Here is a 26,104-nt window from a genome sequence, read left to right on the forward strand (position 1 = left end):
GCAGGTAGGTTTGCCTGGAGACAGGTAAGGCTGAAAGTTACAGGACCAAGCAACCCATTGCAAAGGCATCAATAGGGCGTCAAGGGCCTCCTTTTATTCACCCCAGTCCATAAGTGATGTCTTCTCCTAGGCATCTCAGCACCACTGCTGCTGGCTCTTTAAAAGTACTTCGGCGCATGCCTAGCAGCAGAAACATCGACAAGCCCAGTACAGGAGCAGCCCAGGCCTCTCGGCGAGGCTCCCAGAGCACCAGGCAGCACAACAGAGCACAGAAGTCCTGCGGCACAGTGGCAGCCTGAGACCCCCCAGGGGAGCTGTGGACTGACCCCAATGCCCCCTCCTAAGGCTGGAAGGTGAGTTGGGGCACAGCCATGGCCGTGACATGGAAGAAAGGCCTTCTGTATGCATATCCTCCCATCCCTCTTGTGGGAAAGACTTGGTTGAAACTCAGGCAAGACTGGGGAACCATGATCCTGATCGCCCCATATTGGCTCTGACAGATCTGGGTCCCTCTTCTTCTGGAGTTATCCTCTGAAGAACCTTGGAGATTGGCGTGTTTTCTGACCCTCATAACCCAGAATGACAAGCCTCTTCTACTTCCCAACCTTCAGTCTCTGGCCTTGGTCTAGATATTGAAAGCTTAGAATTTGCTTCCTTGCATCTTCCAGAGAGTGTCTCCAAGGTTTTGCTAGCTTCCAGGAAAGATTCAGCTAAGAGGTGTTATTCTTTCAAATGGAGGTGGATTTCCATCTGGTGTGAGGTCAAGGCCCTAGATCCTTTCTTGACCTACACAGGCCCTGCTTGAATACCTTCTGCACCTCTTAAGACCAACTCTGTTAGGTTTCCTTGGTGCAATTAACGCTTACCATCACCGTTTAGAGGTCTCTGAACAACCTCTAGTTTGCTTCATGAGAGGTTTGCTTTTGGCAGAGCCCCAGTTTCAAACTTCTACCTATGACATAGGACCTCAACATCGTCCTCACCCAGCTGATGAAAGCTCATTTTGAGCCATTTGATTCCTGTCCACCGAAGTACTTGACCTGGAAAGTCTTGTTTTTGGTGGCATTTATTTCAGCTCTCAGGTTCTCTGAGTTTCTGTGGTTAGTAGCGGATCCACCTTATGTGAAATTTCATCATAACAAGTAGTTCTTCACACACAACACCCTAAGTTCCTGCCTAAAGCAGTATCTGAGTTCCATCTGAATCAGTCTATTGTCCTAACATTCTTTCCCAAACCTCATGCCTATCCTGGCAAAAGCGCACTGCAGACTTTGGACTGCAATCAAACATTGGCCTTTTACCTGGAGCGGACTAGACCCTATAGACCAGTGTTTCCCAAGTCCAGTCTTGGAGTACTCCTCGCCAGTCAGGTTTTCAGGATATCCACAATGAATATTCATGAACTTTTTTTGCATACACTGCCTCCATTATATACAAATCTCTCTCATGCATATCATTGTGAATATCCTGAAAACCTGATTGGCAAGGGGTACTCCAGGACCGGACTTGGGAAACACTGCTATAGACAGTTCACCCAGCTTTTTGTTTCTTTTGATCCCAACAGGATGGGAGTCGGCATCAGGAAGCCCACAGTTTCCAATTGGCTGGCAGATTGCATGTCTCTTACTTATGCCCAAGCTGGGCTGACTCTTGAGGGTCATATTCAGGCTCATAATATCAGAGCCATGGCAGCATCAGTAGCCCACTTGAGATCAGCCTTTATTAAAGAGATTTGTAAGGCTGCAATATGGTGTTCAGTCCACACGTTCACATCCCTTTATTGCCTTGAGCAAGATACTGATGCTTTAGGCCAACAGTTCTGCAGAATTTGTTCAGGATCTAGGCTGTTTTATTCTGTTCCAGGCTGCACTCGCACAACCAGTATGTATAAAGTTTCAGGTTAATTGAATTTCAACTCGTCATTACGAGTCCTATTGTCATAGTGTTTTCAGTGAGCCTGGTAGCTAGGGATTCCTACATGTGAGAATCAACTGGCCTGCTTGTCCTCAGAGAAAGCGAAGATACTTACCTGTAGCAGGTATTCTCTGAGGACAGCAGATCATTAATTCTCTCATACCCTCCCACCTCCCCTTTGAGTTGTCTTATGTAGCTATATTACTGTACTGAAGGTCCCATGCTTACGAGACAGGCGGAAGGGCACTTGCGCAAGCACGGTGGGATCGCTGCCATGAGCTCAAGGCTGTATTATGTTGGGCAACATTCCTCACCAAGCACTGTGGATGGCATCACGCACGTGAGAATTAATGGCCTACTGTCTTCAGAGAATACCTGCTATAGGTACGTATCTTCGCTTTACTTGTTCTTACCTCATCCTACTGGCCAGCTATCATGCCCGCATGGAAGTTAGTATTGAACAGAATTTATGCCCATTTGCGCTTAAGCTTGTTCAAGAGACAGTTTTCATGTATTTTATAATTTTGTATCATACACGAGGTTGTATCTTCATTGAGGATGAATATGAATGTCTCAGCAGATTGCAGCATTAGTACTTGTGTGTGCTTTGGACTAACAATCGGTTTATATTGATTATTTCAAAAGTAGTCCTACATAAAAAGAGAAGCCAGAGCTGAGGAGAACAGAGAAAAAAAAAAAGGTTTTGTGGATTGTGACAATGAGGTATTGGAAAAGGCTTTCAGTAGGGAGAGGAAAGAAGTAATTTTGCTTTATAAAATAATCCATATCATAAAGTGTGCTTTAGCAGTTAAGCTTATTTCACAAAACTTGATTTGTAATTGTTCTAAAATGGCAACAGGTGTTTATTTTTTTTTTAAGTAAATGTGTTTGCAGCAAAATTGCTTTTAAATCCAGCCATAAACAGATTAAGCTGAATTGTTAAATTGCAGTGGAATAAACTAGATTAGATGAATTAGATTGAATTTGAATTTTTAGATTTAATTACCTTTCAAAATATGAGCTTACACTGTTACATTCAGTTACAGTAGATGTTTCTTTGCCCTAGAGGATTCACAAATCAGATTTGTACCTGAGGCAGTGGAGTGTGAAGTGATGTCCCCAAGGTCATAAGGAGCATTAGTAGGAGAAGCAAGATTTTGTTTAGCTGGTTTTTAGCCTGCTGACCTAACCATTAGCCTCCTCCTGCACTGAGACACACAGAATGAGATTCAAGGCAAATGAGAAGTTTTGTTGCTCTTTCATAGATGCTGTTGGTTGCTTCCTCTCATTCTTGTTGTTTTTATGTTTCTTAGCTCAGGATCCTGGCATATCTCCAAGCCAGAGTCTTTCTGCTGAAAGTTCCAAGGTGCTGACTTCAGGGTCCTTGTCAGAGTGTGGAGCAGTACCTACTGAAGCTTGTACTCTGGTAATTTTGGCTATAGAGAACAAAGTAAGAGTTAGTTTCATCAGATGTCTTTCATGTTTGTCTTTCTTTCAACTGAATTGTGTTCTTTCCCCATGCGTATAAAAATGGTATAACCATAGCAATTTTGTCCACACTTAGTAAAATTACTGTTAATATATATATTTTTTTTTTCATTCAGCTCCACTGTTGTACACATTAAAGCATGACTTATGTTGTGAGAAGACTTTAGTTTCCCTTTTTTTAAATAAAAAATGCACTACACTTGGTTGCTGCGTGCTGCAGTTATGCTCTGCTAAAGTTCAACACTTGTTGATGAATTTTTTTCTAGAAGCTGTTGGTATGGGAAAAAGAAATAGACTGAAACCTGCTCTCTGAGTCAGATGCTAATATCATCAGCCCTTTCAACACCTTTAATCATAGTAACATAACATACATAGTAGGTGATGGCAGAAAAAGACCTGTACGGTCCATCCAGTCTGCCCAACAATCATGCAATGGGAAAGGATTAATTTTAATGTGTGTTATTTGAATTTCTTTAAATTGTTTTCTGTATTGCTGTATCTCCTAGATATTGTAGACTGGAGTTTTGGGAATAGGTATACTTTGTTTTCCTTGTTTTGTCTAAATCATAATACTCCTTCCAACAAGCAAGATTAATCAACCTCACAAATTGATGAGGTTACCTGACAGCACCAAGGTGGAGTAGCTCTCTAAACTAAACCTACTAGAAAAAGGTTCTGAGCATGCATGATCCTTTCCTTGCACAGGAGCCCCAGTGGTTCTCCTTAAATTTTCCTTTTTTCCCTACTCTGAATGTTGTTGAACTTACGATTTAGAATTCACACAACTGCAGTGTTAGATTTTTTTTTTTCTCTCAATCTATTCCTTTTGTGCTTATTTTGTTGGGTTGGAAAGAATTTCATAGGGCATGCATTTCCTCACTTGTTCAACAACAACAATCCTACTTAATGAACATCTCCAAGGGGCCAAGTGATTAGCCTGCTCCTCCTCTTTCAGTGTGCCAGTGCAATCCAGTCATCCTGTAATCTCTCACGCAGTAATCTCTTTCCCATTCCCTGTCACCATACAAGAGGAGCACACAGCCTCTAACATGCAAGTGTTGTGATCCAAGTTACAATTTGTCTCCAAACCTATAAAGCACTCTAGAAAACTTTTAATTTAAGGCCTTTTTACCACAATACTGGTAAAAAACCATCAAATGCATTTTACAAAATTATAAACGTAAACTTAAATCGCACCAATAGAAAGGTGAGACTCAGCTGGAGGCTGGGTTCAGATTAAATTTATTTGATAAATTGCTTAGGGAGAATCATCAAAGTGAATCACTACTGGATAGTGCCTGATGACTTTTTACTCTTGGTCGCCTCACATTCTTCCATAGTGCTGTGTCAAATCGGGACTCAGGGGGTCTAAAGTGACCTCTCTTCCTCCCCTTTTTTCTAGTATGTCTGGAAAAAGGGAAGTTACATGCTGCAAGTAAGACAGTTCAACTTGTCATGCGGCACATTTGGTCTGGCATGGGAGCAGGTTGAAAAGCAGGCACCAGCTAGGCAAGTGCAATCCACTTTCCCTCCACTTGGTTCCCGTATGTCTGGACAGGGGTGGGATGGGGGAAGTGTCACACTGCAAGTAAGTCATAATTGTACAAGAACAGTAGGCATAATATTTATTTATTTATTCATGACATTTATACCCCACATTAGCCTGAAATATACTCAAGTTCAATGTTGCATACAAACAAATAATGAAGTGAATAAAACATGATAATGTACAGAATATAACACAAATTACAATAACTTCAAGAAGCAAATTTCCCCAACAACCACATTTTATTAACTGTAAACTCCTCCCCTACTGTCATTCAACAACCAGAAACAATTCTCTACAACTTATCCAGGAGCCCACCCCCTTGGGCTGGATCCTTTACCACCCACAACCTCAGAACCCTCTCTCTAGTAACTCTGGAGAGTTCTTTCATGCTCTTTAGCAGTCTCCAATATAATGGGGGATTACATACATTAGTGAGCTTTTAGTGTCTACCAGAAGTGTTTTCCATGATATTGTGAACAGATCAGATTTGGTAGAAGTTTTGTTACTGTATATTCATATTTCTGAATGTTGATTCTAATCCTTGAAGATAGTCCAATTTTCTGTTCTGTTGAATACATTTCAAGTAAGGTTCCATTTATTTTGAAACATAGAAAATGACAAAATATAAAGGCCATATGGCCTATCCAGTCTGCCCATCCATACTATCTACTATCTCTTCCTTCCCCTAAGAGATCCCATGTGTGTCTCCTACACTTTCCTGAATTCAGCTACAGTCCTCGTCTCAACCTCCTGCAAGGGGAAGTCATTTCATCCATCTGACCATCCACCACTCTTTCTGTGAAGAAATATTCTCACATGTGGGTGACATCAATCACAGACCCTGGTGTGGAGACTGCCATAGTGCACTGTTAATTTAAAACTTTGAGACAGTGCCTCCACTGTGCATGCACAGGTGCCTTCCTGCCTGATACTTGAGCATGGGACCAGCAGTCTTATTATTTTCCTCAGAGAAGAGAGGTTGGGTTTTCTTATCTCTCCTCAGCAAGTCGAACTTCTGCCTTCCCTTTTTCAGGGTGTTTTTCTTCATATTATTTGTCTTTATTAATTTTGTTCAACTTATTGTTGTGTAATTTTCATTTTTTGGCGTTCAGGGTCGCTGAGCCCTTCTTTTGCCCGGGAAGCATCAACTATTTTCGGATACGAGACTACTCGAGTTCCCTGGGCCATAGAGCCTTTCGAACTTGCATCAGCTATTTTTCCCTCCATGTCAACGAGGGTGCCGAGTCGCTTGAAGTGTACTTGATGCAATAGGACCATTTCAGGCATAGACCCCCATAACTGGTGTGTTCAGTGCTTGGGTCTGGAGCACCGAGACATACATTGTAGCCTCTGCCTGTGTATGCAAGTGAGAAACCTTAAAGCCTGCAGAGTCCAGCGTGAAAAATGTTTTGGCTCTGCATCAACATCGGCATTGAGCATGGCAGGGGATCTGGCACTCAACATGGAACCTACATTGGTGTCAGCATTCACATCTGGTGCACTGATGTAACATCGAGAGGGTCCAACTTCAGACTCGGTACCATGACCATGTAAGGACTCTGCATCCTCTTTGGTGCCATGCGCATCGAGGGACCTGCAGCATAAGAAACATAAGAATCATCACCATTGTTCTCCCGCCAGGCTGCCAGCACTTCCCCTGCATCAACATCCTTGATGCACAGAAAGCGTCCATGCAGCAGCGATTGCTCTCCTCCTCTCCAACTAATTTCTTATTGAGAGCCTTCAAGGTCTTTGAGATCTCCCACCTCTGCATAGGCTATAACTGGGCTCTGTCCACACTGTTATCTCAGCTGGTACTAATGCCTACTCTACAGGAAAAAATCGGTGCTATGCTCAAGGAGGAGCTTTCAGGCCACCGCATTCACAGTCTATACAGGCTTACAGGGTGCTTCCCACTCCTCCTCCACCTCGGTGGATTAGAAACAGAAACATGACGGCATATAAGGACCAAGTGGTCCATCCAGTCTGCCCTTTCTCAGTAACTCTAACTCCTCCTTTTCCTAAGGGATACCATGTGCCTGTCCCACGCTTTGTTAAATTCTGACGGTTTTCTTCACAACCTCCACCAGGAGGCTATTCCACGCATGCACCACCCTTTCCGTGGAGTATTTTCTTCGATTCTTCCTTTGCGTATTTCCTCTTAAATTCTTCCTATTCCCTCTCATTCCAGAGGTTTCCTTCATTTGAAAAAGGCTCACCTCCAGTACATTGATCCCACTGAGGTGTTTAAACGTCTCTATCATATCCCCTCTCTCCCGCCTCTCTTCCAGCATATACATGTTCAGGTTCATGAACCTGTCCCTATATGTTTTATGACAGTCCGCTTACCAGTTAAGTAGCCACCTTCTGGGCCGACTCCTGTTTATCTTTCCGTAGGTGCAGTCCCCAGAATTGCTTGATGAGTCTAGGCAATCTTTCTACTACATCTGGAATCTGGGCACCAGGCAGACAGCACACCTCCCTGCCCAAAGAAAGTTCCTGCACTTCTGCTGTGGAATTCAGCATTATCAGTACAAGGCCTTACCATTTGACTTGGCTTAGGTTCTTTGAGACTTCATAAAATGCTTGATAGTGGTAACTGTAATTCTCCACAGATGGGGAATAACACATCTTCCCCTACCTTGACAGCTGGTTAATCAAGGCAACTTCCTGGGACGCAGCACAGACTTCAATTCTGTCCGCCATAAGGCTCCTAGAACTCCTCGGGTTTGTGATACATTTTCCCAGATCACATCTTCAACCTGTTCAGACCTTGGAGTTCATCAGGGCTCTCGTGGACACTGCTCAGGGTCGAGCCTTCTTACCTCAACTAAGAGCAGACAACATAATAACATCTTTCCTCTCAGATTTCCAAATCCACCCAGGTTTCTGCTCATTAAATGCTCTGCTTCCTAGGTCACATGCCATCAACAATCCATGTAACACCATTGGCTCAATTCCACTTCCGAATTCCTTAGTGGACACTCTTCTCTCAGTGGTCCCAAGCCACGGGATTGCTCTCAACTCACATTTGAGTTGCTTCACTGGTACGACACTCTCTACAGTGGTGGATGGTTTCCCAGATTGTCACCCGGGGACTTCAGTTTCAGCTCCTTCCACGTTACAAAGTTCTCATCACGGATGCATCTATGGTAGGTTGGGGTGTTCACCTCGATGGTCTCCGTACACAGGGTTCTTGATCCCCACCGGAGAAACTACATCATAGTTCAGGTTATTTTATTTGATCAACTGCTTAGGGAAAACAATCAAAGCAGAGTACAACATCTCTATATATAAAAGGCACCTCCAATGTTCTAATTGAAGCCTCCAACCGGAAACTTGAGGTGGCATAGATATCCGGTTTAGCAAGTACACAAAGGAAAAGAGAGTTGCAAGTAAAGCAATTAACTCCTGCCACAGTTGTTTTCTCAGGCACCTGGAGTGGTTGCCCTGGGTGATTAACAAGGTCAGCTGGAGTAAAGCAATTAACTCCTGCCAAAGTCTTGCCCTGGGTGATTAACAAGGTCAGCTGGGGTGCACAGGGAGGGGGGGAGGGAGACCCTGGAACTGAGAGGGAGGAGGGAGTGATGGGCCCCTGGCACACACTCTGATTCTCATACATACACTATCACTGACACAGACACACTCGCACCCAGTCACACTCTCTCTGTCACACACAAACACACTCTCGCACATTCCCTCTCTCTCACACAGTCAATTTCACACACACTCTCTGAAACATACACACTCCGAGGAAAACCTTGCTAGCGCCCGTTTCATTTCTCAGAAACGGGCCTTTTTTTACTAGTATTTATTTATTTATTTATTGCATTTGTACCCCACATTTTCCCACCTTTTTGCAGGCTCAATGTGGCTTACAGAGTGTTGTTATGATATAGTCATTACATGATCTTAAATACAATCGATAATAAGCTGAAGGTAGATGAGGATTTAGATGGAAAGGTGTTAGGTAAGGTCGTGTGAGAGGTGTTTTTTTGATGCACTTGAGTGGTTTAAGGAATGATTTGTTTCATTAAGGATGTCTTTTGTAGGCTTTGTTGAAGAGATTATATAAAAGTCAGGACTATTGATGATACCCTTGGCCAAACTACTATCAAACCAAAACCTCAACCCATACATATATGCAAATGACGTAACGATCTGCATCCCATTTAAAGGAAATTTCCAATGACATCAACCAAAGCCTACATATCATGCATACGTGGGCGGATGCATTTCAGCTGAAACTCAATGTAGAAAAAACCCAATGCCTAATACTCAACTCGCAACAGAACACGAACAAATTCTCCACCATTAACACACCAAAACTGAATCTTCCAATTTTGGACACCCTAAAAATTCTTGGAGTTACCATTGATCGACACCTAACACTTGAGAGTCACGCGAAAAACCCAACCAAGAAGATGTTCCACTCAATGTGGAAATTAAAAAGAGTAAGACCTTTCTTCCTAAGGACCATCTTCCGCAACCTGGTACAATCAATGGTACTCAGTCACCTAGACTACTGCAACGCACTGTACGCTGGTTGCAAAGAGCAAATAATCAAGAAGCTTCAGACAGCTCAGAACACTGCAGCTAGACTCATATTTGGTAAAATAAAATATGAAAGTGCTAAACCCCTACAAGAAAAGCTACACTGGCTCCCACTTAGAGAATGCATCACGTTCAAAATATGCACCCTAGTTCATAAAATCATTCACGGAGACGCCCCAGCCTACATGTCAGACCTGATAGACTTACCACCCAGGAATGCTAAAAAGTCATCCCGCACATTCCTTAATCTTCACGTCCCCATCTGTAAAGGTCTAAAATACAATCTAACGCATGCGTCAACCTTTTCCTACATGAGCACACAATTTTGGAACGCTCTGCCATGCAACTTAAAAACGATCTGTGAACTAACTTCCACATACTACTGAAGACCCATCTCTTTAACAAGGCATACCACAAAGATCAACAAATGTGAACTCCTATACATATATCCAGAACTGTCTTACAATATTTGCTTGTTAAATTACTACCATGTTTTATCATTATCATGTTACCCAAGATCCTTCTGTAATACTAAATGTATATTTTCTTATGTATTTCCACTATTCATGATGTATTGTAAGCCACATTGAGCCTGCAAAGAGGTGGGAAAATGTGGGATACAAATGCAATAAATAAATTGTCCAAAAGGAACTCCAACAGAAAGTAAAGAAAAAATAAAAGCAACAGTACTGCTGAGATCTCATGGTCCCTGACTCACAATTCCGTTTCTACTGCTAACACTGTAATACCTTTGAAAGGACAGGATTGTCTGCTCATAATTTAGCTAGTCTGCGAGTGGAATTCTTAAGGACTGGGCCAACAATGAAACAGTTACAAAATCTTGAAGTATTGTGTAGTTTCTTTCTATATTTTATTAAATTTACAGCAATTTTTGTATTTGACAAAGAATGGCATTAACATGTGGAAAATGCTGCGGTGATCTCTGGTGCAACATCCAGATAGAAATATATGTATATTTTAAATGTAAGTAGTCTTTTTTTTTTTTTTTTTAACCCTCTTCCTTTTACCCTTTCTGCCCATGGCATCTCCCTGTTACCAGGCCATAGTAAAAAGAAATGTCATTGAGGAGACCTGCAAGGCAAAGAGGTGATGGCTAGGGTAAAGCCAGAAGGTAGAAGGGGGTGCAGGAAGGTCCCGAAGGGCAACAGGCTTGGAGGGAGGTGCAAGTGTAGCAAAGGAGAAGAGCTAGTTAACTGCTCAGTAGCAAAGGCAGTTCATTGTAGTAAATATTAGCTAATTAGATTGTAAGCTCTTTGAGGAGGGACTGTCTTTCTTCTATGTTTGTGCAGCGCTGCGTACGCCTTGTAGCGCTATAGAAATGCTAAATAGTAGTAGTAGAAAGTTTTTGTTTAGTCCAACAACCACGATTATCAGTTTTTGTTTGTTTATTGATCTTTTTCTGTTTCTTAAACAGGCATCAGCAGAAGAACTCTGCTTACTGCTCAGCCAGATCTTCCATATTGTTTACACCGAATCCACCATTGATTTCTTAGACAGAGCAATATTTGATGCAGCTTCAACACCAACACAGCACTTGTCATTACACAGTGGTATGTGCTCAGTGCAAAACATAGTTGGCTATAATGTATTTTTTAAGTATTTCAGGTAGGTTGTAGCACTTGTATTTTAGTCTCTGCTGCTCAGATGATTTTATATCCACCTTTAGAGGTATATCAGTGATGAGGATACAGGAGAGAAAAGGTGCCTTCCCTTCGGCTCCCTCAGCTGGTCTGGCATTGCAAAATTTGCTCATCTTCAGATGTCTTGACTCCATTTAATTTTAAACTTAGCCTTACCTGGATTCTGTACAGCAAGCCTCTGCTTTCCCACAAAGAGAAGCCAACACTGAGTACTAGTGTTGGAAGAAAAAGGTTTTCATAAGAGTATAAATATTTTAATGAATAATTTTAAAGTGAAGGAGTGGCCTAGTGGTTAGTGTAGCGGGTTGCAGACCTGGGGAACTGGGTTCGATTCCCACTGCTGCCTGACAGTCAGCAGTGGGTTGAGATCCTGGGGAGCCATGTTCAATTCCCTCTGCAGCTGTGTGTGACACTGGGCAAGTCACTTAGCCCTCCATTGCCCCAGGTATAATATATAACTTAGATTGTGAGCCCATTAGGGACAGTGTAAAGTACCTAAAATAAAAATTGTAAACCGCATATTCGCCTTAGGGATCAATTGCAGTATATCAAGTGCTATAAATAAATAATTTTCAAAGCAGAACTGTCTGTTTTGTTTATATTTTTATTTTGATGCCATTACCTTGCCTTTGGGTCACTTCTCTATTAAGATCACTATTACAAGTGAGCAGCAGAGAGAGAGAGTCTGTGTTCACATCAGGCTCTTGCAACTTAGGTTTAAAAATATACTTTTTGTTTGTAGCTCAAGTTTTTTGTATCTTCTGCTCAGTCTTATGTTGAGGCTTCAATTCTCAGTTTTATTTCAAGTTTCCTTCCTTCATATAGTTTTTTTCATTTGTTTTGTTGGAGAAAGGCAACTTGCCTTCCCTGCACATTACAAGCAAGCACTTTCTCTTCTCTTGTGATCTGAACTGGATCTGCATCAAACACCACTCTTTGATAATAAAAGAAAATACCTCCAGTGACCATCATCAACTGTACCATCCAAGGACATCAGCAAAGTGAAACAACTACAGTCTGTGAGTTGAAAATTTCTACTTTAACTACTCAGGGCTAGATGCATCAACCAAACGTTAAAAAATCTAAATCCTAAAAGTGCTTAACGAATTTAAAACAATGAAGAATGCACAAAAAAAACAGCTCAGAAATGTTCGGTGCGGTATTGAAAAGTACAATGTATCAAGCGTTCGTAATCCCCGTCGTTAATTTGCTCCTTAAGCATGCGCAGAGCAGCCACGTATTAAACCTACGTAGGTTGCTTACGTCAGACTGGGGCGTGCGAGGGGGGATCCCGACCTGCAAGCCTTTTAGCTGTCTGATCTAGCAGAAGAGTGCAGTTGAAGATAACTCTAAAAAGAACGACCCTCGTAAATCCCCTTTTGTAACAAAAGACCTCTTTGCAGCTTGTTTACAGTACTGGGAAAATTGGCTTTAGGGGATAGCAGAGAGTGTTAATTTTCAAAGCTGTGGGAGAAGGGGAGAGACAGGATTTTTAAGCTGCAGGGAGAAGCAGTATGTTTTGTTTTGTAATGATGCAGGGGAAAGCGGAGAGCCCACGTGTTTGTATCTCACTTTTCTTTTTAAACATGCTGGCTTGGATTTTTATGGTGCAGGGGGCAGCGGGGAGATGATAGCTCAGGCCTTAACGACAGGTCTGAGCGCATGTAAAATTTCTGACGTTAAATGATTCGTTGCAATCGTCGGTATGGTTAGTGCATTCCGAATTGTCCACATTTCAATGGTAGTTTCTCCTTTGCATTCCGTTTTCGTTAGCTGCTTGCTTCGTAGGAAAAAGGGAGTGGAGGAGTGGCCTAGTGGTTAGGGTGGAGGACTTTGGTCCTGAGGAACTGAGTTCAATTCCCACTTCAGGCACAGGCAAGCTCCTTGTGACTCTGGGCAAGTCACTTAACCCTCCATTGCCCTATGTAAGCCGCATTGAGCCTGCCATGAGTGGGAAAGTGCGGGGTACAAATGTAACAACTAAATGTAACAACTTAATGCATGCAACGGTTAGGAATTTCCTTCGTTAAAGGGTTGTTAGAGGGTCGTTAAGGTTTAGTGATCTAGCCCTCAGTATCTTTAAGATTCTGATATACGACTGCCACAAAGAATTCCTTGGGCTCCACTGCACTAAACTTTCAGAGGAAATTCACACAGGAGGGTGAAATAGTCATTTGATTTACAGTACAGAAATCCTTTGATCTCACAGCCTTGGTTTGATTTACAACAAGCAAAGGTCTTTATTTTCTCAGACCTATGGAGTCTTTTTAGTCCTGTGGTGCCACCTGGTAAAATTTCCTTAATAGCACCCAACCCACTAAAAAGTTACTGATCCACAGAGGTTTTTTAGGCCTGTAGAGCCACCCAATGAAATTTAGCTAAGTAGCATCCTGCACCAAGGAAACACTTGGGAATGTGCCTTGGCTTAGTATACCAAGAGACCTCAAGAATCCCAATAGTTTGCAGCAATAGAAACCATAAATCCCTCAACAACCAAAGAAGACAAATGCAAGAAGTCAAAAACCTGCCAAACAATATCCAAATGATCACCTCACTATCATACCCAGGCTATCTCCAGCAGCCGAGGAGTAGAGGTTCTGATGGAGTACAATCAGACTGCACTGAATTGGAATCCTTCACTATCTAAATCAGAATCCCTTTTAATCCAGCTGGAAGAAGAGAAACTAATCTGTCTCCTCATGATGTATTGTTCCAAGATGCTCAGTATATCATTTGCAAGAACTCCTCTATCTGATTAGAGGTGACCCTGAGTTTCCCTAGGCTGATGATCATGGGAGATTTTAATCCACATATTGAAATTCCAAATACCACCACAGCTGTCTTATTGGACATAATGACAGCACTCAGATTCACACTGGCGATCAATTTTCCAACCCACAAGATAGGTCACGTACTAGACTTGGTGTTCCTCAAGTGAGCCGACATCCCATAATAGTGTGTTATAATAACCTCTATTGTGAACAGACCACATTTTAATCACATTTTCTCCAACTGACCACCTGGAGCGGGTGGCACCTTCCAGACTTTGGAAGAAAATCAGAGACAAAATAAATCTGACTGAGAATTTCCTGAAGTCTTTAACTGTTCCTGTGTGGACTAAGACAACTATAGTGTCTGAGCAGGTTGGTATTTGGAATACACATAGATAAGGCACTAGAGAAATTGCACCACTAAAAAGAGTCTTAAGCCTTCATTCACAAATGTTCACTTTGGTTCTCACCTGGTGAAACTAAACTGTAAGAAACAACTGACGAAGTAGAGGCTGGGAATTTCAGTTTTGGTTTCGGATTCGGCACTAAAACTGACCCAAAAATGTGGCCAAAAATGCCTCCACATTTTTTTGATGGAAACTGAAAACTGTATCCCTACCGCATGCCAGCCTTCCCACATCCCTTCAACAGAAAATACGTTCCCTCCTCCCCCCCCCCCCCCCCATAGGCTCTGGTGATCTAGTGGAGTCTTCAGGGGAGGATCATCCCGAGCTGCTCCTGCCCCTGTCAGCCGCGCTGTAACGGTGGCAGCTGCAACTTCCAACGGCAGCATCACAATACTGCTGCGGGAGGTCACAGCCGCCATTTTGAAATTGAGAATGGCTGCTACAGCCCTGAATAAACTGACTACATATTTAACAGCAATTCAAGAATGAGCTAAAAACAACAAACATTGCCTGAAGCCATGTAAATCTGAGCTCCTGTGAGCCCAGTGTCACATAATGGACATCAAAATCTCTTTTTGCAGCTACAGGTTCCCCCTTAAATCACAGATCAGGAACCTTGGGGTACAGCTACACTTAGAATGATCCTCAAATTCATTCAGTCTTCAGGAGCACTCCATGCTGTTTCTCTCCATACATCGAGAAGGCAAATCCTGTTACAGTGGTTCACGCCATGATAACATCAAGGCTGGATTACGTAATGCACTGTATATTAGTATGACATCCAATGGCTGCACCAGCTCCAGTTAATTGAGAATGCTTCAGCACAACTGGTAGAAGGTAATAAGCAACATGATCACATCCCACCATTTCTGCAAAAACTTCACTGGATACCAGTACAGTACAGGACTAAATTAAAAAAAAAACCTCTCTGATCTTCAAGGCCCTTAAAGGAAATGGGCCAAAGTACCTGTTGAGCAGGATCTCTCTCTGTGCACATCCAAGGTCACTAAGATCCTCCCAAGTAGTATCTTTAACCACACACTCTTTAAATGCAGTCATGTGATGTGACACCTACCAAGAAGCCTTTTCCAGAGTAGCCCCCACACTCTGGAATGTACTACCAGAACGGCTTTGCTGAACACAAGACTGTATTTCAGGAAGCAGGTGAAACTTGGCTCTTCTCCCATGTCTTTAATTTAGGAAGTAACTAACCAGCTAGTCACACACACAAGGGCTAACATCAGCTGCACATAATGTAGTAGGACTTGTTTATCCACTCTTAATCCAGATGTTGCTTGGATCGTCCCTGCTGCGGGGTCATCTAGAAGCAAAGGGATATTGGATTTTCTACAGGAAAAATTGTTCCAGTAGTTTATGACAGAACCAACGCGGGATGGAGCAGTTATAGACCTGGTGCTTACAAATGGGGAGAATGTTTCCAGTGTTACGGTGGAAGATCATTTAGCATCTAGAGACCACCGGATGGTGTGGTTTACTGTTAAGATGCAGGAGGAGAGAAGGCTTATTCGAGATTAAAGGTCCTAGATTTCAAAAGAACTAACTTTGCTGAGATGGGGGAATTTTTCATGGAAGAATGAGTTGGATGAGAACAGGTGAGATTACGGAGGGGCTGTCTGGTAAGATTTGTCTCTTTGCAGATGTTAACTCTGTAATAGGGTGGACACCCCGGAGTGTGTGGATAACATGAGGAAGGATCTGGCGAAGCTTAAAGAATGGTCCAAAAATTTGCAGCTTTAATGCTAAGAAATGCACTTGGGTCACAAAAACCCAAGGGAATGGTACAGTATATGGGGTGAAGAGCTTCTGTGTATGAAAGAAGAGCGGGCTGGGTGTGATTGTGTCTGATTACCTTAAGGTGGCCAAACAGGTAGAAAAGATGACGCTCAAAGCCAGAAAGGTGCTTGGGTGCGTAAGGAGAGGGAGGACCAGCAGGAAAAAAGAGGTGATAATGCCCTTATTACAAGTCTCTGATGAGGCCCCATTTAGAATACTGTGTGCAATTCTGGAGACCACACTTAAGGAAAGATATAAACAGGATGGAGTCAGTCTAGAGGATGGCTACAAAATTGGTCAGTGGTCTTGGTCATAAAACATATAGGGACAGGCTCATGAACCTCAACATATATACACTGGAAGAGAGGCAGGAGAGGGGTCATGATAGAGATGTTTAAATACCTCAGCGGTGGTAAAGTACAGGAAGTGAGCCTTTTTCAAATGAAGGAAACCTCTGGAATGAGAGGGCATAAGATTAAGTTAAGAGAAAATAGGCTTAGGACGAAACTGAGAAAATACTCTTTCACGGAAAGGGTGGTGTGTGTTTGGAATGGGCTCCCGATGGAGGTCATGGAAACAGATACTGTGTCAAGAGTTTAAGAAGGCATGTGGGATCTCTTAGGAAAAGGAGGAGTTAATGGTTACTGAGGATGAGCGGACTGGATGGGCCATAACGGCCCTTATCTGCCATCATGTTTCTATGTTTCTAATCAAGCTGAGATCATTTTCACGTACCCTTTTGACTATTTGTGCAATCTTTCCTTAAAGTTAGCCATATTTAGCAATGTGATGTGAAAATTAGTGTTTATTATATATTGCCTAGTTTTAATCTCTGTCCTTTCCTTTTGTTTTCTTTCTTTACAGATGATTCCTCCACCAAAGTAGATGTTAAGGAAGCATATGAAACTGAAGCCAGCACCTTGTAAGTTAGTTTTATTCCATGAAAGAGTCTACAGAATGTCCTGATTTAAAACTTAAAACCAGTTGATTGAGCATGACATACTTAATTTAAAAGTAGTTGTATAGTGGTCTTGATGCTTTTCCACAGGCACAGTAAAAAAAAAGATAGCTGTGCTGATTTCTTGAGTGTACACATACTATGTGGAATAAAATCAATAGAAACAGGTATTTGGAGGCCAAGGATAGGATTAATGACTACTGCTTAATACCAAGATTTAGAATGGTTAGCAGCATTGGACATTTATTAAATGCACAGCACTGCTGCAGTACAGCTCAGTTGATAGATTAATATAGATGTTGAGCTTTGGCAATGTGTGCTAATAAGTAAATACTCAAATATTGTCCAGTATTTGGAATCAGCTTAAGATAAAACCAAAGGTGGTTTTCTATTCTGGTTATGGGCAATATTGATTTTTATATTGTACAAAATGATGATCAGACCTCCTGCAGTTTTACAGAGACGCTGTAGTTACTTGGTGAAACATTGGTACACCTTGAATTCAAATAGTGCCAGATTTTTAAATTATTCAGAAACAATCCATAGAGAATTCTAAATATGTAAATTTAAAAAATCTAGTTGCCAATGTACTGTATCTAAAGCATGTGTCATCTCTAAGAACAATGTATTACAAGTTAATAGAATGGAATAATGGATGAGGAGGGTAGAGGGGAAACATTTGTTGAACCTTCCTTTTAGAGTTGTGCTCTTAGAGATAACAAGTACATTGTGTCATTGTCATGTGTGAGATAGTCATGTGTCTGCTGTGGCCTCTGGAAAAGAATTGAGATCACCAACTCATTTCACATATAGGTTTCCTTTATTTCCTTATTGACCTTTACTGAATTTGAACTGGTAATGTGATGATTCCATTAAATCATCCAGTCTGAATACATAGGTTTTCATAAATGGAATTAACTTTAGATCCACTTCTCGTTTGAAAACAACAACTTTTTATTTTTTTAAAAGCTGGGCCTTCCATTTAATGATATTTTAGCTGGTGATGGTCACTAAAGTTGAAAGCTTAAGGTAATGTAACTTGCTTCTCTAGCTAGAGTCTGTGGTGTTCAGCCTATTCTGTAAGTCAGCCTTAGTAACAGCCCACTCTCAACTTGATTTATTTATAAACTAGTGTGAAAGGCCCGTTTCAGAGAGGAATGAAACGGGCGCTAGCACCACTTCCCCCCCCCCCCCGATGTCTGCGCTGCCACTGTCCCCCTCGCCCTCATCAAGTCGCAGCCGCTGCTCCCCCCTCTCCGTGCGGCCAGCAACTGTCTCCATCCACAGAGGCGGCGCGGCGGTCCAAAATCAGCATCAGGTGTTTTAACGAAGCAGGCGAGGCACCGCAGGAGGCCATCAGGACTGGCAGTTGGCTGTGCAGCCGGTCCTCACGCCTGGACGTCAGTGCCCCTGGAGAAGGACCCTGTAGGAGCGACGTGAGGCGAGAGGAGCGGCTGCAGAGCTGTTTACAGGAAGCTGATGTTGTTTTTGTTGGTCCGGTACTGCAGCTTCGGGCAGAGATCGGAGCGGCACGGCAGGTCTGTTGGGTGTGTGTGTGGGACTGGAGGGAAAGTTGCTGGGCGGAGGGAGGGGGGGGGGAACGGCGGCGACTTGGGAGAGGGGGTGTAGGGTGAAAAAGGCCCGTTTCTGACACAAATGAAACGGGCGCTAGCAAGCTTGGTCTCGGAGTGTGTATGTTTGTGAGAGTGTGTGTGGGAGTGACTGTGTGAGAGAGCGAGTGAATGTGCGAGTGTGTGTGTGTGTGACAGAGAGTGAGTCTGGGTGCGAGTGTGTCTGTGAGAGAGTATGTGTGTGAGGATGACAGTGTGTCTGTGAGAGAGTATGTGTGTGAGGATGACAGTGTGTTTGTTTGAATGAGTATGTGAGACACAGTGAGTGTGAGAGAGTGTGTTTCACACAGATACACTGTATATGAGAGAGTGTGTGTGTGTGTGTGACAGAGTGTGAGAGAGTATGTGTGCGATACACAGACTCTGTGAGACCGAGAGAATGTGTGTGTGAGTGAGTGTGTGACACAGAGAGAGTGAATGTGATACAGTGTGAGACATAGTGTGAGAGAGAGGAAGACACTGTGAGAGTGTGTGTGACAGAGATGCCTGTCCCCTCAGGGCCCCCTGCCTCTCCCCCCCTCTGCGTGGTTGGCAGCACCGTGTGTGTGTGTGTATGTATGTATGTATGTGTGTGAGAGAGAGATTGAGTCTGGGTATGTGTGTCTGTGAGAGTGAATGTGTGTGTGATTATCTCTCCCCTGCCCCCCCTCCATCCACCCAGCTATTTCTCCTGTCTCCCCTGCGCCCCCTCCAGCTACTCAGCGACCATCGATTCTCCTCTCCCCTGCAGAGTGAATGTGTAGAAAGAGTGTTGTTGGCTTCTGAAAGTGGCAAGCCTGTCTGAGTCCTGCACTTTATATGTAACTGGCAGCAGTCTGGAAAATAGGGCATACAGAAGAGGTCTGTTGTCAAGAAAAGCATCAAGTAACTCCCATTTCTCTGTACACCAGTTTTACGGTTTCCATTCGCAAGGGCTATTTAATGCTAGTTGTCCGGCGAAGGGAGAGAATAAGCAGAGAGAGGCAGAGATGCAAGTCCCTGGTGTTGCTTTAAATGTAAAGGGAGGGAGGGAGCAGTTGACCTTCCCTGCACTCATTTTCTCTGACACTGCAACTGAGAGGAAGGGGGTTCAGTGCTCTGAGATCCTCAGCCATGGTCTGGCGAGACAGCAGGAGGAGGGGAGCAGGCCGGGCAACAGAGTCAGCAGGAGAGCAGCAGATTGCAGCTTGCTGACTATGTTTGAGTGAGTCCAATTTCCACTCAAAAGGTCAGTTTAATGCTAGTTCTCAGCAGAGGGAGAGAATAAGCAGAGACAGGCAGAGTTGCAAGCCCCTGGTGTTGTTTTAAATGTAAATGTAAGGGGAGTGTTGTGAATTAAGGGGTCCCGAGCCCCCCCCCAAGAAGGCTAGAGTGACCTTAATCTGACTCCATCTCCAAATAGCATTAGTACTGGGGTAATCAGGGAGTTGTGAAGTTCTAAGAGGAATTGCCACTGAGAGAGACGTTAGGTCTAAGGGACCCGCATTAGTCCGCCTCTCAGCACTGGCAAGGAATAGATACCAGCCTTATGACAAACTGGATTTAGGCTACAGGTTATACAATGCAGCGAATGATAGCCTGACATTGCAAAAGCATTTATACTTACAGCCTTTCATCATTAAGTGAAGCCCACAAGTCATCATTTGGAATGAGGAGTTTATTTGCCAAGGTATAAGTCAAATCAGTGATTAACAGGCACATACAATCAATTAATTATAGGAATATAATAAGCTGCAAACAGGTGTTAATTAGTTCCTAATCTTTTATAATTTCTCCTACCAATTAGAGGTTTTACAAGGGAAAGCAATTAGGTAATTTGTCAATTTTGCTGGACACATTGGTTTCCCTTGGAGAGAGAGTGGCAACCCTTGTCTCTCTAGCTTAAACCAGGAAATACCCTGATTTTTATAGGTGCCCTCAGGATATGGATAATATGACAGTAGATATACCTGATTGGATCTATGCTAATGTCATGGTTGTCACTGATTGGCTCATGCTAATGAGTAGCTTCTATCTTGCTAACATGGTTTTGTCTTTAGCTCGCTTGACCACAAATCTTAAGCAAGACCCTGCTCACAGGAAAGTCTCCCTCCTCTCTTGGACAGCTAGTTCCCTATTTTCTCTGCACCTGGCATGACTCACTCATTTCTCAACTTGTTTTTCTAACTTACATTAGAGAAAATTCCACTTTGTAACAGATACGGCCTTCCATTTTGTGCTGAAATCCTCCATTTTGTTTCCATATCTATTGACCTAACTTTTAGGCCTCAATCTGGGCTACAAACTAGGTCATACTTTTCCAGTAAGCTCCCAGTTATGTCAGCCATCAGATTTCTGACTCAGCCAAGGTCTGTAATGGCCTGAGCTCTATGACTGGGCCCGCCACCGTTCCAGTGGAGGGGTCTCTGGCTGTACCATAATTATACATTCCCCACTTGTCACCCCAGCAGCTGGGGGTGACACAAAAGTAGTTTGTCACTGTCTATTCCAGAAGGTGCCAAACTATCAAACGAGAGGACGAGTTTTGCTCTTATGGATTGCTAGCAGATATTATGCAAGACAGGAAACTTCATTCTCAGGTGGTATATTTTTGGGCATATGGAATTCCCTTTATATTACCCAACCCCTTGGGCCTTAATCCTGATGTTTCTCTCTTGAGACTTACTCAAACCTGTAGTGAGAGAGGTTTTATGAATGGGACAAATCCATGAGTTCATCTACAAAATCTCATGAAGTATAGGTATGTGGGTAATAGCAATTTCAGGTGGATCATACTAATGAACACTTTCAGGTCTTTCTATGGCTTCTATTATATCTGTTGCATAGTGCATGGGGAGATAATCTAATGTATCTATCTCAGTGGTCTTGGGAAGGAACAGTGGTTTTGATTGAGCATTGTTATGGGCTCAACAAATATATGGTTAGTACTCTGTTTGCAGGCTGTTCTAGGTTGTAGGTATTCAGAATCCTTAAACAGGTCGGAATTCCTGGACCTTACTATTACTCATCATTGGCATCCAATCATGAGCACTAAAACGTGGATAGCAAGTATGAGGTTGCCTTATATAGCAAAAATGGTCAATCCTAGGAAAATTTATATAGGGTTTACACCTACATTATGATATCATAGCCAGTATTAGGGTTTGATGTTACCCCTGTGTCTGAGCAATATCAACTTCAATGTAAATTACATAAACAGTAATACCGGGGAAACTCTTAGAAAAACAATAAGAACAATAAAGGAAATAATAGGAAAAATAAAAATAAAACCTTTCCAATATATAGACAAGATAACTGCTAAACTGAAAATAAAACAAAATATGAATCTATAATGTCAATTAATAGCAAATGTAGATCTCAAATTAATTATCTCTTGATCGTACTTGATGTTATTTGTTGGAAGTTCTAGTTCTGAGATGCTTTCAACCGGTATCAGGGAATTGCACGACAGTATCCTCATGGATGATGGAAATTTTCTGTATCCCTAGTGAGCTGGTCTGATCATCAAGGGGTAGTTGCCTTGAAGTGGGTCGAGGGAGAGTTACACTGTCAAACTTGACATGGATGTACCATGCTGAGGATCTCTTGCTAAGGAATGTCCTGGAGTGGATGGAAGCTCTGAGGAATTAGGAAGAGCTGAAAACTCAGAAGGGTTTAACAGAGCAGGATTTCTACGATGACCTTGAATTGGTTGACCAAAGTCTCTTATGTTCAGAAAACAGGCATTACCAAAATGTATCCCCACTTCTGGCTTGCACAATGGGCAAGACAGATTGGTGATAGGTAATTATATGTAAGGGCAAGGAACAATAGATACCAAAACAATAACGAAAATGACTAATGTATGCAGGTTAAAAAAATATATAAAGCATGAAATCGAAGAGGCCTAAGGAAAGTCAACGTATGCACATGAAACAAGGCAAGTAATGTGGATATTAATGTGAGTCCTGGAAATTCTTCACCTGCAAAGACTACCATCCACCAAGGGTTGGGCCCTCAGCTGCAGGAGGCCAGCAGGACTTACGAGTTAGATGATTCAGAAAGAAGGGTAGCCTAGGAAACAGTCATAGTCAAAGCAGAAGACTAATGTGCAGAAATTTAAAACTCATAATTAGTCCAGGTGATGGAAGTATCTTCTGGAATCACGGTCGCTGTCTGTTGTAATAGAGAGCTCATACGTAAAGTGCCATGTAGGTTCTGAAAAAGATGAGCAGCTTGCAAAAATATTTAATACAATAGAATATTTAAGAGCATAATCAAGAAGGTCTAAATTAATGACATCATCTGGACAAAAGAAAATTCTCATTGGAGAAGTTGGCGCTTCTTTTTCTTGCCAGAGGTCAGTGGTAGCAGAAATACCAAACTGGAATAGAGGCGGTAGATCAGAAATTGGATTGGCAGTCTTCACTCAACCTACAGGACTCAATAAATAGAGCTGATATAAGAAGTAATATCTAGTAGTCAAATCTCAGCACAGGACCATTAGAAAGAAAAGTCAAAGAATGCATTGTTAGTTCCTTGGGGCACCAGTAGGTGGAGCATAGTCTCAATATATAAAATCACAAATTACCAGTAGGAATAAAAAAATTTTCTCTGTAGATTAGATGTTGCTGGCACAGGAAGTCAGCAGAGTCTGAGGAAACATTGTGGTCAGAGTCTGCTGCAGGAAAATACAGCTTTTAATATGATATTTAGAGAGAGAGAGAAAAGCCAATATCAGAAATGTAAAAACTATATATTTCTATGAGGCCTCCTCACGTGACCTTTACAAGGTTTAAATAGGTCAAATGAGAAGGACAATAACCTATAGTCCTCTGTAATAGTTCAGAGCCAATTTGGAAAATGAAAATTATATTAAATTCTAAACTGAATATTTCTATGCTTTCACAATTTGGGCCCTAAATTATGACAGCATATCAAGATTCACATTCAGAGGGATAGCTAAAAATAAGCTTATATATTCCCAAGAACGAATTTACAATTTAGAGTATATTTTAAATACAGAGGAGGAGCCGTTTTATAAGCAGGAGACAAGGAGGAGCATTTCTTAAAACATTTTAGTAAAATTAAAAAAAAATCAAGGATATAATAACAATTTTTATTAATGCAATAAATGCATAAATTGACCAGTAGGATATGTTCATATAGACCAGTATGATAAATGGAACAGCTTGGAAGCCTACATTGTAAATTGAATTCTAAACAAAGGGTAGCAAGGATAACACAGAATCATAGAAAAACCCATCTAGTTATTAAAAATCTGAAACACGTAATGAATTCCTGTATCATATACTGAGTTCAAAGCTTTTGTAAAAATGAACTTAAGAGAAAATAAGAACTACAAGGGTTAATCTCTGCCATTCGGTCCTAAGGAAATCACGAAATAACGGTGTTTCCTGTGTCTAATTTGAGTTTACTGCTCACTGCAAGCATTGGATATTATGGTGACTGAAAATAGGGCTATACATCAAACAAAAACTGTAAGTTTAAGTTTTCGTAATAAAACTTCATGCTGGTGTAATTAGTCTTCATAGAATTAATACTTCAGGAGAGGAAAAAGGAGGAAAAGAAGGTTATTACTTTATCTGCTTCCAGAGGTACGGTTCTCAATGAAAAGGAAATTGGCAATTGTAACTAGTCTTATCTGAACATAGCTCTGAAATAATAGCAACCTGAATTTCTTTAGTTCTGATTTACCAGTTAGTTATGTTATGCAAGGGTTAATCTCCAAACCCTATTGCATAGATAATAAGGCAGGCACTGTAGTATTATGGAATCCGGAAATGAAATTTAACTGCGTCATTTGGGGTTTGAGAACCAAAAATGCTGGAACTCTATACAGTAATATATCTTAAAACTATAAATCTTTAAGAGGCAGGGAAGGAAGTTTGAAAGTAGTAGAATAAGACGTGAAAATGAAAATTAAAACAGTTAATTCATTATTACGGAACACATCCCCAATAAAGAGCCAGGAAGTGAACATCAGCACTAGTTATTTTAAACAACGTCACAAAGAAACAGTGTTTTAGATGGCATATAATATAGAACCTTTCATAGTAAATATCTGGAATAATTATGCAATTTTCAAAGAACACATACACGGACGTACACCTATAAAATTAAAACTGTAAGTGGATCTCTTTAACCAAGAAGTCTGTCATATGATACCTGAATAAGAATGACAAGTATGTCCGGTATACCTGTCTTATCTAGATTTAGAATCCGGATGTGAGTACTGGAGCTAACAAAGATAAATTACCGTAAACCCTTAATCTATTTATAGCTACTAGAACTAAAAAGTGCTTGCATATCTAGTGAAAGCAATTTACCGGAAGTAAATAACAACTATCTATTTAATATCATGTCACAAATTAAACAAACATTGCTTAAATGAAATAATATACAATCCTGGAAAAAAAACACTCCTTTGAGATTTACTACCACTGCAGTTGATAGGCAATCTCGTAGAGTAACCTTAAAGCACTAATTTAAAACTAAAGAAATGATTCCCTAATAAATAGCTGGTTTAGTTTATGCTATTTACCACAGGACACACAGGAACATATAGACATAAAATTAAAACAGTAACCCAACCCTGTTTAGGGTTTTAAAACAAAAAATATAAAAATAAATATTCCAGTAGCCAATTACAAGTCACAGCACACAGACAGAAAAGGAAAACCACACTCATACACATACACAGTTATTGTCCCATACAGAGGTGTCCCTGTGTATTGAGGACAAAATCTTAATCCTAAATTTGGTAAAATAAAACATTTGAATTAGAGCTAATCCAACAGGCCATGAAAGTATATAACGGCAAGCTTAATAGTAACACATATAATAAATGAAAATATACTCACGATTCGTGCAATGTAATCTCCAGGGCAGAAAATCAATTGAGAAAGAGGACAGTTGGCGAGATCACTACGCCCTTCCGAACTCTCGGTGGCATAGGGAGGTCAACCGCAAAATAGAAAGGTTTGTTTTGGACGGAAAGTCCTTACCAGAGATCTGAATAGATGTCAGATCACCAGTATCTGGTGTTGTGAATTAAGGGGTCCCGAGCCCCCCCAAGAAGGCTAGAGTGACCTTAATCTGACTCCATCTCCAAATAGCATTAGTACTGGGGTAATCAGGGAGTTGTGAAGTTCTAAGAGGAATTGCCACTGAGAGAGACGTTAGGTCTAAGGGACCCGCATTAGTCCGCCTCTCAGCACTGGCAAGGAATAGATACCAGCCTTATGATCCTCAGCCATGCCCTGACGATACAGCGGGGGGGGGGGGGGGGGGGGGGGGGGGGGGGGGGCGGGGATCAACCCGGGCAGCAGAGTCAGCAGGAGAGGAGCATGTTTCCCTACTCCTTACTCCTGCCTGTGATTCGTGAAACCGGATATC

The 26,104-nt window shown here is 41.9% G+C and overlaps 1 protein-coding gene across 4 annotated transcripts in view; it reads left to right on the plus strand.

Moving 5' to 3' along the window:
- CCM2 (CCM2 scaffold protein) overlaps positions 1-26,104 on the plus strand; it is a 277,985-nt gene that overhangs the window by 203,221 nt on the left and 48,660 nt on the right. For all 4 annotated transcript variants that reach the window (XM_030196787.1, XM_030196760.1, XM_030196778.1 and 1 more), the window contains 3 exons: positions 3,228-3,364; positions 10,941-11,076; positions 17,003-17,060. In XM_030196787.1, coding sequence (XP_030052647.1) covers positions 3,228-3,364; positions 10,941-11,076; positions 17,003-17,060 — 331 coding nt within the window. The remainder of the gene's footprint in view (positions 1-3,227; positions 3,365-10,940; positions 11,077-17,002; positions 17,061-26,104) is intronic.

This window comes from Microcaecilia unicolor, chromosome 1 (assembly GCF_901765095.1).
Source record: "Microcaecilia unicolor chromosome 1, aMicUni1.1, whole genome shotgun sequence".
In the NCBI taxonomy this organism is placed as follows: Eukaryota; Metazoa; Chordata; class Amphibia; order Gymnophiona; family Siphonopidae; genus Microcaecilia; species Microcaecilia unicolor.